Consider the following 16,921-nt stretch of genomic DNA (forward strand, 5'->3'; position numbering starts at 1 on the left):
ACTCCTCATGTGTGAATGTAGATGCAAAATATTCATTTAGTTTGTTAGCTACCTGAGCAGGATCATCAACAGTTGAACCATCGATACCAAGTGGACCAATCTGATTCATCCCCTTCCTTCTAGAGTTTACATAAGTAAAGAACTCTTTGCATCCTTTGCCAAAGATTTCTCTTAATCTGCCTTTGCCTGCCTAACCTCCTTTGTGATTTGGTTACAGATCAGCTTATATCTATCATAGGTTTCTGTGTCACCTGTTATTTTATATGTATCCCATGAATTTTTCTTCTCTGTCACATGCGTAATTAGTTCATCTGACATCCATTTAGGCCTAAATCTTGAACAGTATTTCTTAGTTGGTATGAAAAGCCTAGTAACTTTCAAGATTAATTCTTTGAATTCTTCTCATTTTGAATTTGCTGTTGGTAACATCATCGTTTGTCCCACCATATAGAATTTAAATACCACTGTAGACCACTGTAGTCACCTTTACGAAAGCAAAAACCCTTCCCTTTACCCTTGATGGTAGTTACCTCTTTGAGTAAATCCCACTTCAGCACACTGTGATCACTGCCACCTAGTGGTTACTTTATCTGCAGATTCTTAATGCATTAAGAATCACTATTGATAATCAGATCAAGAGTATTATTCCCTCTAGTTGCCTCACAGACATACTGCTGTAGAAAACAATCATCCTATAAATCCACAAAAGCCTTGCTAGTGTGTGAGTGACCAACCCACAAATTCCAGTCAACCTCTGGGAAATTAAAATCCTCCATTATAAGACACTCCGAGTTACTGGCCCACTCTATTTCTCTGCACAATTGCTCATTATACTCATCAGATTCTTTAGGCCTATAACTCACACCTACTCTCATTTTTACTTTTCCCAGTGCTTAAGTCTCACCAAACAGACTCAATATTGCTGTTGTTGTTGTTATTTGGTTTTTAGGAGCATTAGCAACTAAGGGCATATTGCTCAGGGGATATGCGGTGGTCATTCCCTGACCTTTCCGCATCCTCCGTATTTGGTGGGCACGGGCTCGAACCCCGGTCTAATCAAGAGGCATGTGCTACGCACTGCTGCTCCTGCCCACCTGGCTACAGAGGTGCCACTCAACATTGCATTGTCCACCAACATCAATTGGATGCACTTCCTTAAATTTTATGTGTCTTAACTAACAGCATAACCCCTCCTCCCTTCCTGTCCTGTCTATCCTTTCTGTACACCTTGTAACCCCCCCCCCCCAAATTCCAATTCTGCACTGCTTATGTCTATGTTACACCACATGTCTGATATTCCAACAATATCTGCCTTTGATGTCACTAGCACTTCAAGCTCATCGAATTTATTAACTATACTCCTAGCATTGGTGTACATGCAAGTATACATGCACCTATTTCTACTCTTAGTTACCCTAACACAGCCCATGTATTTACTTGTTCAACTACGACTCGCAGCATCAGTGTATATATCTAATATATCTAAAAATTAAAATTAATAAGTAAATAAAAGGAATTAAAATTGTTTGGGTATATATATAGAATGATAAGGGATGTACACTGATAAGGTACTATGACATGTACTTTTCCTTTTTTATAAGGAAAGTAGTAAAAACATTCTTAACCAAAATGTTTTTATCCATTTCATAATAGGGAAAAAAAATCACCTTTTTTCTTGTTTCTTCAAACAGAGAAAGAAGACTTTCTCGAGCTGAAAGGAATGGATTGCTTGCAGCCAAGCTTCTCATATAATAATACACTGCATCAAGTTTTCTTTTCTACATAATAAACAAAGCTTAGTGTTAAGAGAAGAAAAAAATTTACATATTTAAGAAGGAAAATGCTAAATTAGAGAAGCTGCAAAAACATAATCAGGAATTGAAATATCATTCTTACTATGCTGTCAAGAGAAGTAATGAACCAATGGCATATGTATTAATTTCTGTTTGTTTCTCCTTATTTTGCAGAATAAATTTGGTGACAAATGGTAATTCTGAGTTCACTCTCACAAATGTACTTATAGACATTTGCCTCTCCCTAATACCCTACTTCTACACTCCCACCTTCTACCCTGTAATGAGTGCCTCACCACCTGACTTCGCACAAATTCAGATAGACCTGAAAAAAATCAAAACCTTGGCTGGAAAAGATGCACAACCAATGTGCTTTAGTGACAACTCGACATTATAGTGCAGCTTTATGAGTAACAGAAAATCATAAGTAACTTCAATGACAACTGAACTCTTTCATGAATTCAGAATTTCAAATGAAATTTCAAATTTCATGAATTTCAAAGAGCCTACATGTGAAAATTGTGATCAACATATGTTGATCACAATTTTCACATGTAGGCTCTTTTTTTTTTTTTTTTTTTTTATCGTATGATGTGATCAATACACAAAGGAACCAGTTTTTTCCTGCTTCCTTCGTGTATCATGGCCATGAGATCCAACCGGATAGTACAGCACCATTGTGATATCCATGCCCGAGGCAGGAATCAAACCTGCAACCTTTGGATTGCAAGGCAGGCACTTCACCCACCCAGCTAGCCCGGTCGGCTATGTAGGCTCTGGAGAGTATGTATACAGAACTACATTTTTGAAGGTTACTTTCCAAAGTTGTGTCCATTAATGTACAAATTGTGCTGAAATTTGTACAATACATACTACCATTTCTTATCTGTGTTTTAAACGAAGTGTAAACAGTTTATTAGAAATGGCAGCACAAAAATAGTTTTGAAAACTGGAACAGAACAAGATTGCACTCTGTGAATCCCATTTGTCAAATTTCGGCTTACAAAAACCAAAACTGATTAAAGTAATATACAAATAGATGTTCATTAGAACAACAAAATACAATACAATACATACAATACATACAATACATTAAAATACAAAAAGTTGAAATTACAATTTCAACTTTTTGTATTTCAATAGAGTCACATCTTCTTGGAATAAAATCCAAAAGTGCATATTTCTGAAATTTCAAAATGAACAATATATTAAATCCAAAAATGCAAATTTCTGCATTTTCAGCATGAACAATATATTAAAGCAGCTATCCTGTATCAAGTGCAAGATTTGATGCAGGGACTAGCATCTTGCAAGATTTGCAAGATGCTCTCCTTTTTTCTCCCTGTCAAAGTCCAATATGAGTTTGATTATATCCAACTGGCTCTTCAGCAGAATGTATCCTTTCTGTGAAATTGATTCAGAGTGAAAGCACAGTTAGTAATTGCACTATCACCTTTAGCAGCTAGTCAGGCTACAATTTTGTTGACTGGTCACTTGCTTTTTCTTTTTCAGAGCACTTGAGAATTCAGCTTTAGGAATTTTCAAGAATCTTCTCTTGACAGTGGTATGAATCCTGTGAATTCCCTCTAGATGTTGTGCTATCTAGAAGGCACAGAGAAGAATAATAATATATACCAATAATATAAGGGCAAAAAAGGATATTCTTACCAAGGATGGCTTGAGTTCTATAAATTGCACTGTCTGAAAACTAGCATCCACATCAAGATCTACTTGAGATGCTCAAAGTTTTAAAAGGGTTGAGTAAACTTAATACACAACCCTTTTAAAGCATCTTTATTCTTTCTCAGGCAAGACACACATGCACACACATATGCACCACACACACACAAAGGGATATGAATTTAAATTTTAAAAAATAATGGTTACACAGATGTACAGAAGTCTGCCTAGAACCAATGGGTAAAAAAATGAATTCTTTTCATATGATATTTGTGTTTATCAAAAAACACAAAATGAAATAATTTTAATGCCTAAACAATGAACGCAAATCATATAAAATATCCCTAATGAGACTATCTTATCATTCTGCCTGAAACTCAAATAAATAATAATAATAAATTGATTAAATTAAAATACTTACAGCATATAAAGCAATTATGGCTAATTGATTATATGGCCGTCCATTTTTCGGTGCAATCTGTTGGGCTTTCAAGTACCAGCTATAAAATACAATTATTTTAAGCATAATATATAAAATCAAATAATAATTATTATTTATAAATTCATTAATCTTGAAACAGGCTTACTAAAGTAGAATAACATAATGGAAACTCAGGTCATAACTTATTTGAGCTTGAAAGTGCATGTGTTTTAAAGGCCAATTTGCCTATTTTGTATAGGGAAAATCCAGTTCTCTGATTTTTTCCATACAAAATCTTATGATCTCTGCCTAACAGCCAATAATGCATAGACAAATAAAAATTTTCAATTGTAATGATAAATTGGAAGAAATCACTTATAAGAAAATCTTTTTTGAAGAATGATAAGTATTGTTATAAAATAGGCTGCATTTTGTTTCTCTATAAATGAAATATTTCATTTTTATAAAACAATTTTATGAAAACCTCTAATTACAAAAACAAAATTACAACCTACAGTATTAACAATATAGGTTCTAATGCCATTCATGCTACCGATACTATAGCATCCATACTATAGCCTCTGAAATCTGGTCTGGTGCTCCTCAAGTTACCGTAAAAAAATTCCTTGCCCTAGAGTATTGGGTTCTTAGATGGCTGAACATTAAACTTCGTTTTCCCTGTACAATATCCAGGCAACAGCTTTATAAAAACTTAAAAACAAAGCCTCTGCTACAGATGATCAATGAGTCTGGAGTCATGCTTCTTGCAAAGTTAATTACTTCTGCAACCAATTCACCAAACCTAGCCAACATAATAGCTCCCACCAATAGAGAAAACTCAAGAAACCAACAACAATTCAAATCCAAAGTCTCCAGACTAAAACAAATGGACAGGATGTTCTCCAATGCATCTTCACCTCATAAATTATCACAACATTGATTGTAAGAAGTTGCTCAACTCTGAAGCTTACAGGAGTCTCATTTCCAAACAAATTATGAGAAATACAAATAGCTGCCTGCCTGCAACCCAGTAACTATATCCAAGAGCCAAATGTGATGTTCTGCAATATATATTTTTGATCATTATAATTCATATTCGCTGTTAATGTATATATAGAATATGCTATGTATTTTTTTATATATATATTTGTCTCCTTTGTACTGAATTTATGCCCCTAGCCTAATGCTGTGATAGACTTGCTGTAGTTGCAATAAATGAATATTTATTTATTATTTATTTATGTTATTGATACTTTTAACTTTAGGTTCTGATACCTATAGCATCCATGCATGAGTTGAAGACTGAAAAGACAAAAGATACCTGTTGACATCAGACTTGAATTTGTGTAGATTGTAATTTTTGGGAAATACATGTGAAATGAGGGTGAGAAAGACCTAACAGGACATGGAGGAAGTCACAGAAAAGGACAAGGAGTGTGGAGTTAGACAGAACTTGGCCCAAAATACGGGGTATTCGTTTTAAAAGTAAACCAACCCAATTTCAACAATGTTAAGCACAATACTACCAGGTATCGATAGTATTGTGCAATTATTTGAGGGCACTAGTAGAGGAGCCCATGATTACATTACAGGAATATTGCTTGGAAACAAAGTCTTACAGTGAATATCAACAAAAATTTGTTTAAATATTCCCTAACACTATGTAACCATTCATGTGAAACTGCAATTTTCAAGATAATAAAAAGGTTTTGTTTCATTAGCATAGATCAGTTGGGAATAAGGAACATGAAACAAGGAGAAGAAGGAGTGTTCTTACACATGACATTCACTTCCAAACCAGTCGAAACATGTGTTGCAACCAGTCCGCTTCCATTCATTGTTCAACTCCAACCTCACGGAACCAACTTTTCCTCTTCCTCACTTATCCTCTCTACTTCTGTTACAACCTTCCTTCACATGTATTTCCTGAAAGTTATAATCTACAGAAATTCAAGTCTAACGTCAATAAGTTGGTTGGTTGGTTATTTGGTTTTTAGGAGCATTAGCAACTAAGGCCATACTGCTCCGGGAATATGCGGTGGTCATTCCCTGACCTTTCCGCATATCCTCCGTATTTGGTGGTGATGGGCTCGAACCCCGGTCTAATCAAGAAGCGTGTGATACGCACTGTTGCTCCTTCCCACCTGGCTACGGAGGCGCCACATCAATAAGTGTCTCCTGTCTTCTCAATCTATGACCAGTACATAGTACAGCAGACTCTCGATTTACCAGGATCGGATTAACTGGGTCACTTCAAGACTCCAAATAAAAAAAATTAAAAAAAAAAAACAACCAGAAATCATAAAATTCAAGTAATAACTAGAATAGGTATAAACAGATGTTTTGAAAGTCACAAATAAGCGACAAGAAGTGCAGTTATAAGTCGTTATTGGGAGATTAGTGTACCTATTATCTTCTGTGTAGTTTGTTAGGAAGTTGCGTGGTAATGCAAATATTTAGTTTGTTTTAGTGCGTCACATTGATTGTTGTTTCGTTGCAACACAAAAGGACAAATTTTGTTTCGTTATTCATGTCAGAGATGTTGGGGTTTTTTTTTTTTTTTTGTTTAGAAATCGCGAAAATCATGGGCAAACAAGAGTTTTGCTTTCAATAAAACAAAAACTTGAAATTATTCAAAATTTTGAAAACTGTGTATCCATTAAATCTCTAATGAACCATTATAATGTGCCGACCGGGCTAGCCAGGTGGGTACAGTGCCTGACTGGCAACCCAAAGGTCGCGGGTTCGAATCCTGCCTCGGGCTTGGATCAGAGTAAAATGCAAAAACTTTGGGAAGTGCATTATGGCCACAGAAGCCAATGCGCCAACAACTAACAAAAAAAAAAAAAAAAAACCATTATAATGTTGGTGACCAAACCATATGTGACATTGTAAAAAATAAAGGGAAGCATTGCATTGACACGCGAGTAAGGCGTGGTAAGTTTTTTCGTTTTTTATCTATTGCCATACTTTTTACATAGGTTGCTGAACATTTTTCGATACAGTAAGTCCAAGACTTACGTAGCTTCTGATTTACGTTAGACATTATGCGTTAGACAAAATATGAGAAGTGGTGAAGGGATTGGCACCAATGAAGTCAACTATAATAACTAAGGCTACAAAACACATATTAGTTTTTACAGTAAAATAACATGCGTTTTTTCTTCCTTTTATATTCTTTTTTTATGCGCCACTCCGGCTATTTAACTGCTGTCCCCAGATAATTTAATTGAACTAATTAAAAATATATAACTATTTTTCTTCATTCTTCTGAGGATGTTATGTAGTTTTCGTAATTTTGGCATTTCAGGGATATAGTAGCAATATTATATTAGTCATTCCCGAGTTTGTAAAACTCGACTTACATAAGAAGTCCTGTAACGTACTCTTACGTATGTCAGGGACTTACTGTATTTTTGGATTAATGGGAAATCGATTATCCAGGAATTTTTTTTTTACCATCTATCCCGTTTTTTATCTATTGCCATACTTTTTACGTATGTTGCTGAACATAATCGAGAGTTTACTGTACTAAGTACTATAGGTTCCAATTACATTTGTGTTTAGGGTTTTCTTTCAAAAAAAAATACTGCATATGAATACAGTAATTCCTTCAATAATACTTCTTCCCCTGACTGGAAATCCTATCATTACTAATGCTAATGATAGCACACTACATTCCACCTTCCCGTTTAAGAAATGGCGCCATGTACAAATAGCTTCAAATTCTTGAATAATTACTACCAATTATGCACATCACAAACTGGGTTTTCTTCTATTTTTTTTTTTTTTTTTTTTTGTTCTTAGCATTAGTCTTCTTCTAAACATCTAATGACACTGTACAAACCTCAAATCCTACCTACCATAAACTCTCTCAGGCTCTTAAACTTTATTGAAAAGAGGTCAGTTAATGACCCACATCTTAAGATGTTTCTCTCTTTATTCAGTGTGTGTTAAGTGCCAAGGCAACTAAGCTATAAGTTATCACTACATTGTGTCTATAAATTGTGTGTGTTCTATGGTCAATTTGTCTGTCTCATTGATGAAAAATTTGAGTTTTCAAAAGAACACTACACAACTCTTGCTTGACTGACTAACTCAGCCACATTGCAAAAAAAAAGTCCATAAAAATTTCTCACATCTCTGACAGGATTATTCAAACCTAACCCTTTACCATCCAGCGTAGAGAGGAAACCGATTATATCCATTGTGCTACCTGCAAAGACACCACTCTCTTTTTCATGCTGTAGATGTTTAAATTTCTGCTACATGTCTTTTCTACAGGTGCTTCCACAGACAATGTTCTGAACTGGAATCCCATATTCCACATCTCTCTTGCAAACCAATTGAAACATGGGCCTCAACCAGTTAACATCAATTCACTATCCAACTCTAAACTGACAAAGCTAACTTTTTCTCATCCTCATTTATCCCTTCTACTTCTGCTCTTTGCAATAATCTCCTTCACATCTCTTCTTCCATAGCTTAATCCCATCTATTTGGGGTCAGCTTCTTGAATCCTTCTACACCATTCATTTTAAAAGCAAACCCAAAAATGATCAAACTACAAATTATTGTCATTAGTATTAGTAATAGCCACATGGTGCAAGGAAGCCTAAGGCTTATGCTGCACCAGCCAAAAAAAAAAAAAATAATAATAATAATAATAAAATTAAATAAAATAAATAATTAATAAATAATAAAAGAAAAGGAAATAAACAACCTATGCATTTCCCTCCTGCCACAGCTAGGTATCCAGCTGACCTTTGAATTTCCCCAAACTGACAGCCTCAACCATCCCATGTAGATAACCTTTCCAGTAATTTATAACTCACTGGCTAAAATAAAACTTCCTGGAATCCAGTCTAAAACATCGCCCCATAACTTGAATTTATAGCTCCTAATTCTAGAATCAATTCTAACCATGAAAATTTTGTCCTCATTCATTTTACTTTTGCCTCTTTGAGCCTTAAACATCTCAATCAAGTCTCCTCTAAGGAGCCTAGTTTCCAAGCTGTGTGACCCACATATTCAGTCTTTCCTCATATGGATGCTATTTTGCCAATCTCACCAGGCAAGTTACCCGTCTTAGGACCCTTTCAAGAAACTGTCTTTTTTAGGTGCAGTTTCCATAACTGAACATAGTATTCCGAGTGTGTGGTCTAAAAATAGCCTTATATAATGGGATTATGACATCCTTATCTCTACTAGCAAATGTTCAATAAATACTCAATAGAACACTATGGGCCTTCTTTGCAACCTGTCTACAATGCTTGGAGAACTTCATGTCTGACTGTATAGTAACTCCCAAGCTCCTTACTTCCACTACTGACTTTAGTTCAACTCCACCAAGTGTATAAGTTATTTTAGGGTTGCTATACCCCAGGTGTAAGACCTTGCATTTTGCTGAATTAAAGCATAGCTGCTACTTTTCTGACCATCCCTGAAGTTTATCTAGATCACTCTGAAGGAGCTCTGCTTGGTGGTGAATGTTAACTACTCTACCGATCTTTACATCACCTGCAAATTTAGCCATCATGCCCTGTATCCCTTCATCAATGTCATTCAAGAAAATCAAAAAAAAAAACATTGGTCCCAATATTGATCCCTAGGGAGCCTCACTTCTTACATTAACTCAATCTGAAGAATAACCATTTATCACAACCTTCTGCCTCCAGCCCTGAAGCCATCCTGCTATCCATCCAAGGATTTTTCCTATGATTCCAACCTGTTCCAGCTTGTAAATTAACCGCTCATGGGACTGAGTCAAATGCTTTACTGAAATCAAATGCTTTACTCTTGTATAAGGCAATGGTCAGGCCACACCTTGAGTACTGTATACAGGTCTGGAGGCCTCATTTTAAGAAGAATGTAGAGCTGTTGGAACGAGTACAGAGAAGGGCAACAAGATTAGTGAACGGAACAAAAGGTTAAGTTTTGAAAATTAGTGTCTGCAGACTAGGCACCTGCGAGGTGATCTGATTGAGGTGTATAAAGCCTTGAATGGTTTGATCATGCTCAATGCTGATGGGATTCTTCCTCTTGCTCAGAATAATCGCCTGAGACAGCATAAATTCAAATTGAGGAAAGACGGTTTTAGGATAGATGTGCAGAAGTTTTCCTTTAGGCAGCGGGTGGTTGATTGCTGGAACAAATTTCCATCTGTTCATTGTGGAAGTTGATAGCTTAAATAGATTCAAGGCAGAACTTGACAAACATTTGGAGTGAGTGGATGGGTGAAATAAGGGGTTTTTTTTTTTTTTGGTTGATGCTATATAAGCTTGCTTTCTTGCATCATGTGCCTTTGCTAATGCTAATAATCTGAGTAAGTGGAAGGATTCCATCAGAATTCAGCGTGCTCAACCCATTCAAGGCCTTATACATCTTTGGCTGCTGCAATTTGCAGAACTTAAAGCCTTTTTTGGTAAGAGGACACCCTTTGTTCACCTCACCAATCTTGTTGCCCTTCTCTGTACATGCTCAAACAACTCCATGTCCTTCCTAAAATAAGGCGTCCAGACCTGACACAGTACTCAAGGCAGGTGCAATATAGCCGAAGCAGCTTTTGCACCACAAAACTATAAACAAACGCAACAAGTACTCAAGGTGTGGCCTGACCATTGCTTATACAAAGGGATAATCACCTTCGTTTTCCTACTAGCAAAATTGCTCTATATCATTGACCTGCTCTGGCAACCTATCTTTCTTCATTATCTACAGTTGGTACATTTCTCTGGGGTTACTTCTACCCTTTTGCTACCTGTTTTAATATATTGGATAGATTCATCTGGCCTAGTTGCATTATTTACTTTTAGTTTCAAAAATTTCTCGAGCTATAACTGAAGTTTTGTCTAGATGATCCTGCAATGCTTCTTTAACCAGTGCCTCCATTAATTTCCTTGGAACAGAAGTTAAACTTACAGGTCTGTAATTACCTGTGTCTCCCTTTCATCCTCCTTTGTGGATTTGGGTCACATTTGCACATCTTTAGCAAGTGGGTGGTTAACTGCTGGAACAAACTTCCATCTGTCGTTGTGGAAATTGATAGGTTGAACAAATTTAAGGAGGAACTGGAAAGGCATTTGGAGGGAATTGTGTGTTTTTTTTTTTTTGTTTTTTTTTGGCTGATGCTGCATAAGCTCATACAATTGGTTTCTTGCATCACATGCCACTACTATTACTACCACTACTATCTCCAGTCCATGGGTACCTTCCCCAAGTCCAGGGAAGCTCTCATAATTATGGCTAAGGGTTTGCTTACTTCCTTTGCTACCTCCTTTAATATGACTGGATAGATTCCATCCCCCAGGTGCCTTTCTTATGTTTATCTTCAACAATTTCTGCTCCACTTTATTCTCAGTTATTACAAAATTATCTAGCTTACTGCCAGAGTTGAATACACCTCTGGCATTCCCCTCCCTGAATATCTCCTAATGTGTGGATGCAGATGCAAAATATTCATTTAGTTTGTTAGCTACCTGAGCAGGGTCATCAACAGTTGAACTATCAATATCAAGTGGACCAATCTGATTCATCCCTTTCCTTCTAGAGTTTACATAAGTAAAGAACTCTTTGCTGTTTTTCTTTGCATCCTTTGCAAAAAAGATTTCTCGTAATCTGCCTTTGCCTGCCTAACCTTCTTTGTAACTTGGTTACAGACCAGCTTATATCTATCATAGGCTTCTGTGTCACATGTTAATTTATATGTATCCCATGCATTTTTCTTCTCTGTCACATGTCTAATTAGTTCATCTGACATCCATTTAGGCCTAAATCTTGAACAATATTCCTTGTGGGTATGAAAAGCCTAGTAGCTTCAAAGATTAATTCTTTGAATGCTTCCCATTTTGAATTTGCTGTTTGTAACATCATCACATCATCAGTTGGTTCCACCATATAGAATTTAAATACTGTCTCAGACCACCGTAGTCACCTTTATGAAAGCAAAAACCCTTCCCTTCAACCTTGATGGTAGTTATCTCTTTGAGTAAATCCCACTTCAGCACACTATGATCACTGCCACCTAGTGGTTCCTTTATATGCAGAGTCTTGATGCATGAATAATCATTACTGATAATCAGATCAAGGGTATTACTCCCTCTAGTTGCCTCCCGAACATGCTGCTGTAGAAAACAATCATCCAATAAATCCACAAAAGCCTTGCTAGCATGTGAGTGACCAACCTACAAATTCCAGTCAATATCCGGGAAATTAAAATCCCTCATTATTAGACACTCTAATTTACTGGCTCACTCTATTTCTCTGCACAATTGCTCATTATATTCATCAGATTCATTAGACCTATAACACACACGTACTCTCAATTTTCCTTCAGCAGTGCTTATGTCACATCAAACAGACTCAACATTGCATTGTCTACCAACATCAACTGGATGCACTTTCTTAGATTTTATGTTTCTTAACTAACAACATAACCCCTCCTCCCTTCCTGTCCTGTCTATCCTTTCTGTACACATTGTACTCCTCAAATTCCAATTCTGCACTGCTTATGTCTGTGTGACACCATGTCTCTGATATCCCAACAATATCTGCCTTTGACGTCTTGACTAGCACTTCAAGCTCATTGAATTTATTAACTATACTCCTAGTATTGGTGTACATGCAAGTATACATGCACCTGTTTCTACTCTTAGTTACCCTAACACAGCCCATGTATTTACTTGTTCCACTATGACTCCCAGCAGTCCTGGAAATTTCCATTTCCTCAATTGCATTTCAATAAAAGTAGTGCAAGAATCGATTTTATCTCTGCCAGCGGCTAATGTTAATCCATTAGTCCTTGTATCTGAACCTGAAGGAGCATAAATTTTGAACCTTATGAACCTGAGGGGCATAAATTCAAACTGAGGAAAGACAGTTGTAGAATAGATGTGCAGAAATTTGCCTTTAGCCAGCGGATGCTTAATTGCTGGAACAAACTTCCATCTGTCGTTGTGGATGTTGACAGCGTAAATAAATTACTATACAAACTTTTAGAGGGAATGGTCAAAGGTTGAAGTGAGTAATTAGAGAACTGTAAGCTTGACTTCTGTTCCAGGGAAAATAATGGTTGTTGTGTTGTTTTGGTTTTTAGGAGCATTAGCAACTAAGGCCATATTGCTCCGGGATATGCGGTGGTCATTCCCTGACCTTTCCGCATCCTCCATATTTGGTGGTGACGGGCTCGAACCCCGGTCTAATCAAGAAGCGTGTGCTATGCACTGCTGCTCCTTCCCACCTGGCTACGGAGTCGCCAAGGAAAATAATGGACTTACTGGCTAAAGATGTAATGCAGGACCATCTAGACGGGAATGTAATTATACTGCAGTCACAGTATGGATTTGGTAAAGGGTGATCTTGTCTAATCAATCTGACTGGATACTACAATACAGTAACAAAGGAACCAGATGCAAAATTGACTTTTTTTTTTTTTTTTTAATGAAAAACCAAAACATGAAAGGTATTAGACCCTATAATACTGTGCTTGGGTTGAAGATTGAGAAGATGAAAGCAGACACTTGCTGATATTAAACTTGAATTTCTGTAGATTATAATTTTGAGGAAATATGTGTGAAGGGAGGTTATTATTTCAGAAAAGAAAAGTTGAAGAAATAAAATGAGGAAGAAGAAAAGTTGGTTCTATGCGTCTGAAGTTGGACAGTAAAAGGTTGCTGAATGGTTGTGGTATGTGTTCAGACTGGTTTAGAAGACAGAGTGAGAATCATAGAAGCCAATTCAAAAGGAAGTATCTAGATGCAGCAGAAGCAGAATTTCTATGAGACAGAGAGTGGAGTAGTTTTGTAGGAGATAGGTCATTAATTAACTCAACTGCCCTCTTTTGAATGGAATCTAGTAGCTTGAGAGAGGTTTTGGGGGCACTGCCTCAAATGTGGGAAGAATATTCCATGGTAGAGCAGATTTGTACAGAGTGACTAGCTGTTTGGAAAAAAAATTAATGCAGAGAGGGAAAGAAAATCCCAATTTTTTAGATGCAGAGGAAGCAATATTTGTGATGTACTTATGCAGAGAGAGAGAGAGAGATTAAAAGTCAGGGTAATCCCCAATACAGATATGTGACCTTGTCTAGAAATCAGAGTCATCAAAGATAAGCATAGGAGCAGAAGAAACCTTTTTGAAGGATATAAGAAAGGACCGAGTTTTAAAAGGATTGAAATCAACTAAGTTATCTTTGCTCCACTGGAGAATTACCTGGAGATCAGCATTTAAAGAATTGGTAGTGGATATTTGAGAACTTGAGGAACACCTGCATTAGTGGAGATATTAGAAGACAGTGAGCAATCTACCATTACCTGCAGTGAAGGTTCAGAGAGAAAAACTGGATACCCAATTATAAAAAAACTGTTGCCAAACCTTACATAGGATGGAAGCTTATTTAGAAGACCTTTATGCCAAACACAATCAAAAGACTTTGAAATGTCAATGGTAATTGCTTGAGTCATACTTAACAATAACAATAAAAAAAAAAAACATTTTGACATGTTTATTATAATAGAAAAAGGTATTGCTTCGTTAAACCAATTTAAAATATGTACATTTGAAATGAAAACAAAGATATATGAGTAAGCAAACGCCCATCATTCTTGTATTATGAAATATTACACATGAGCTATTTAAAGTTATTTAAAAAAGTGTAATATAATCATATTGAAATGCAGTGCACAATGCAATAAACAATATTTTAAAGAATACTGAAGTACATTATTTATTACTTAATAGATAGTAATTAATAAGTAGCTTCCTGATAAAACAAATAAAGAAATTATTATTTTAAAGAGCATTTAAATACATACTTTATTACTAATTATGTAGTAATTTCCAAATAGCTTCTTGATCTTCACCATAATCTGGTTGGATACACAAGCTCTGTTGTCTTATGTGGATCAATGACTTACCATCCATGATTTAACATACAGCACTGCATTCCAGAAACTTAGTGGTTTCCCCAACAAATTGATGGTCATAAAGTTTGAATTATGTTTAATTGCTAAATTTGCCCTTTTATCACTACAAATAATATTCATCAACAAAACAAGCACTTCCTGCTTCTGCAGAAGAAATTGCAATTGTGTTCATAATTTGCTTTGTTTTCCATATTGTTTCCAGTCAGGAAGATTTTTTAATTGAACTTTATTCTTTACACAGGCACGAAAATCATTTAAATTGACTTCAAATTTTATGAATTTATTTAATTCATGCACTGTTTCTTTTCCCGGTTTCTAGAGTAACATGACTCCTTCAATATTCCATGAAGTGAGATCCACTGAATAAAAAATTCAACTATTTTAGGGGTATTACCTAAAATACTAGAATAACCTAAATTACCTTCTTTATATTTAATGTGATTTTTGGTTAAAAATCTTGCCTTCATTTTTCAATAATACAATCTATGACTTTGTCTTGCGGCAATGATTTAAACCTTACATTATCTTCAAACTCTATGCATTTAAAGGCATCACTTTCTAACATTTCATTAATTTTATTTTCATGAATACCAAAATATCTTTTATTATATGAAAAAATGAATCATTCATTTGATTAGCTTATTTGCCTTTCCTAAACTTAACTGTCTCATTTGCAGTGCATTTGATAATAATGCAAGTTCATCCAAAATGCCAATCATTATGCCAGGTCTTTTAAAAACACTTTGGTTTTTCAATCTTTTTTTCTATTCCGGAAAATTTCTTATATTTTGAAAAAGTAATTATAAAGAGATGGATACACTCTTCAGACTACTTTGATGGATCTGAGGCTACAAGAAACCCATTATGGACCAGAAACATGCCTTTTGATGATTTCGATGTATACTTCTTTAGAAACTGTTTAAGTTCTGACTTATTTGAGTGATGAAAAATTGCATAAATCTTCTCCAAAAAAAGAAAAATCTTAAAATGGCTTAGCATTAGTAGAGGCATATGATGCAAGAAAGCAAGCTTATATAGCATCAGCCAAAAAAGAAAAAGAAAAAAAAAAAAAAACCCTTCCCATTTCACCCATCCATTAACTCCAAATGTTTGTCTAGTTCTGCCTTGAACTTATTTAAGTTGCTGACCTCCATTACAACAGATGGAAGTTTGTTCCAACTATCAACCACCCACTGTCCAAAGGCGAATTTCCGCACATCTATTCTACAATTGTCTTTCCTCAATTTGAATTTATGCCCCCTCAGGAGAGTAATCTGAGCAAGAATCCCATTAGCACTGAGCTTGCTCAATCCATTCAAGGCCTTATACACCTGAATTAGATCACCTCGCAGGTGCCTTTTTTTTTTTTTTTTTTTTTTATGAGAACCCCAAACACGAAAGGTATCAAAACCTATAGTACTTAGTACCGTGCATGGGTTGAAGGAGAAGTATGGGGGGGGGGGATGCCGGAAACTTTGCTCTAGAGACTAAACATGGGTTTCACCACTTCAAGCCTCCAATAAGCAAAGTGGTGGTATTTCACCGGTTGATGAAAGTCATCTACCACCCGCCTGGCCTCCAGAAGCTGCAATTTGCAGAGCTAATTATTTCATTTATATCATTTGCATTTAATTTCATTTATATTTCATTTTATTTATTATTTCATTATATCTTATTTCATTTATGTCATTTACAGCATCATCTAAAGCCAGTTTGTAGGTGATGATTCAAACAATGTCAAATTATAATGTTTGGAAAATCTTGAATCAATCTTGTAAAAACTCCAGATTTATGTCCAAGCATGGTGCTCATGCCATCAGAACAAAATCCAATTAAATTTTTCTTTAAATATTCTCTGTTAAAACCTGTGTTGGTTAACCAATTTCTCAAAGCATAATAAATAATTTCTGCTTTAGTTGATTCTAATTCACATTTTATAAGAATTAAAAGCACAGTTTTGCTTGAAATTGTAAAAGCTTTATCAACAATGATACAAATCTTTGAATTATTTTCAATGATTTTACTAAAACATTTTTCTTATTAATTCAGCAATTGAAAATTGAGAATGTAAAGAGTTCCCTAAATCAATTTCATTCTTAATTTCT

General features: G+C 35.5%; 1 protein-coding gene across 1 annotated transcript in view; it reads right to left on the reverse strand.

Annotated features, from left to right (window-relative positions):
- The window catches only part of LOC150090239 (telomerase-binding protein EST1A-like), a 311,345-nt gene that overhangs the window by 192,691 nt on the left and 101,733 nt on the right, over positions 1-16,921 (reverse strand). The window contains exons 7-8 of the mRNA XM_090390224.1: positions 3,895-3,973; positions 1,668-1,778 (exon numbers count right to left, since the gene is read on the reverse strand). Of these exons, the coding sequence (XP_090246350.1) occupies positions 1,668-1,778; positions 3,895-3,973 (190 nt within the window). The remainder of the gene's footprint in view (positions 1-1,667; positions 1,779-3,894; positions 3,974-16,921) is intronic.

The sequence above is a fragment of the Mastigoproctus giganteus genome, chromosome 2 (assembly GCF_048544385.1).
Source record: "Mastigoproctus giganteus isolate SK-2022 chromosome 2, ASM4854438v1, whole genome shotgun sequence".
NCBI lineage: Eukaryota > Metazoa > Arthropoda > Arachnida > Uropygi > Thelyphonidae > Mastigoproctus > Mastigoproctus giganteus.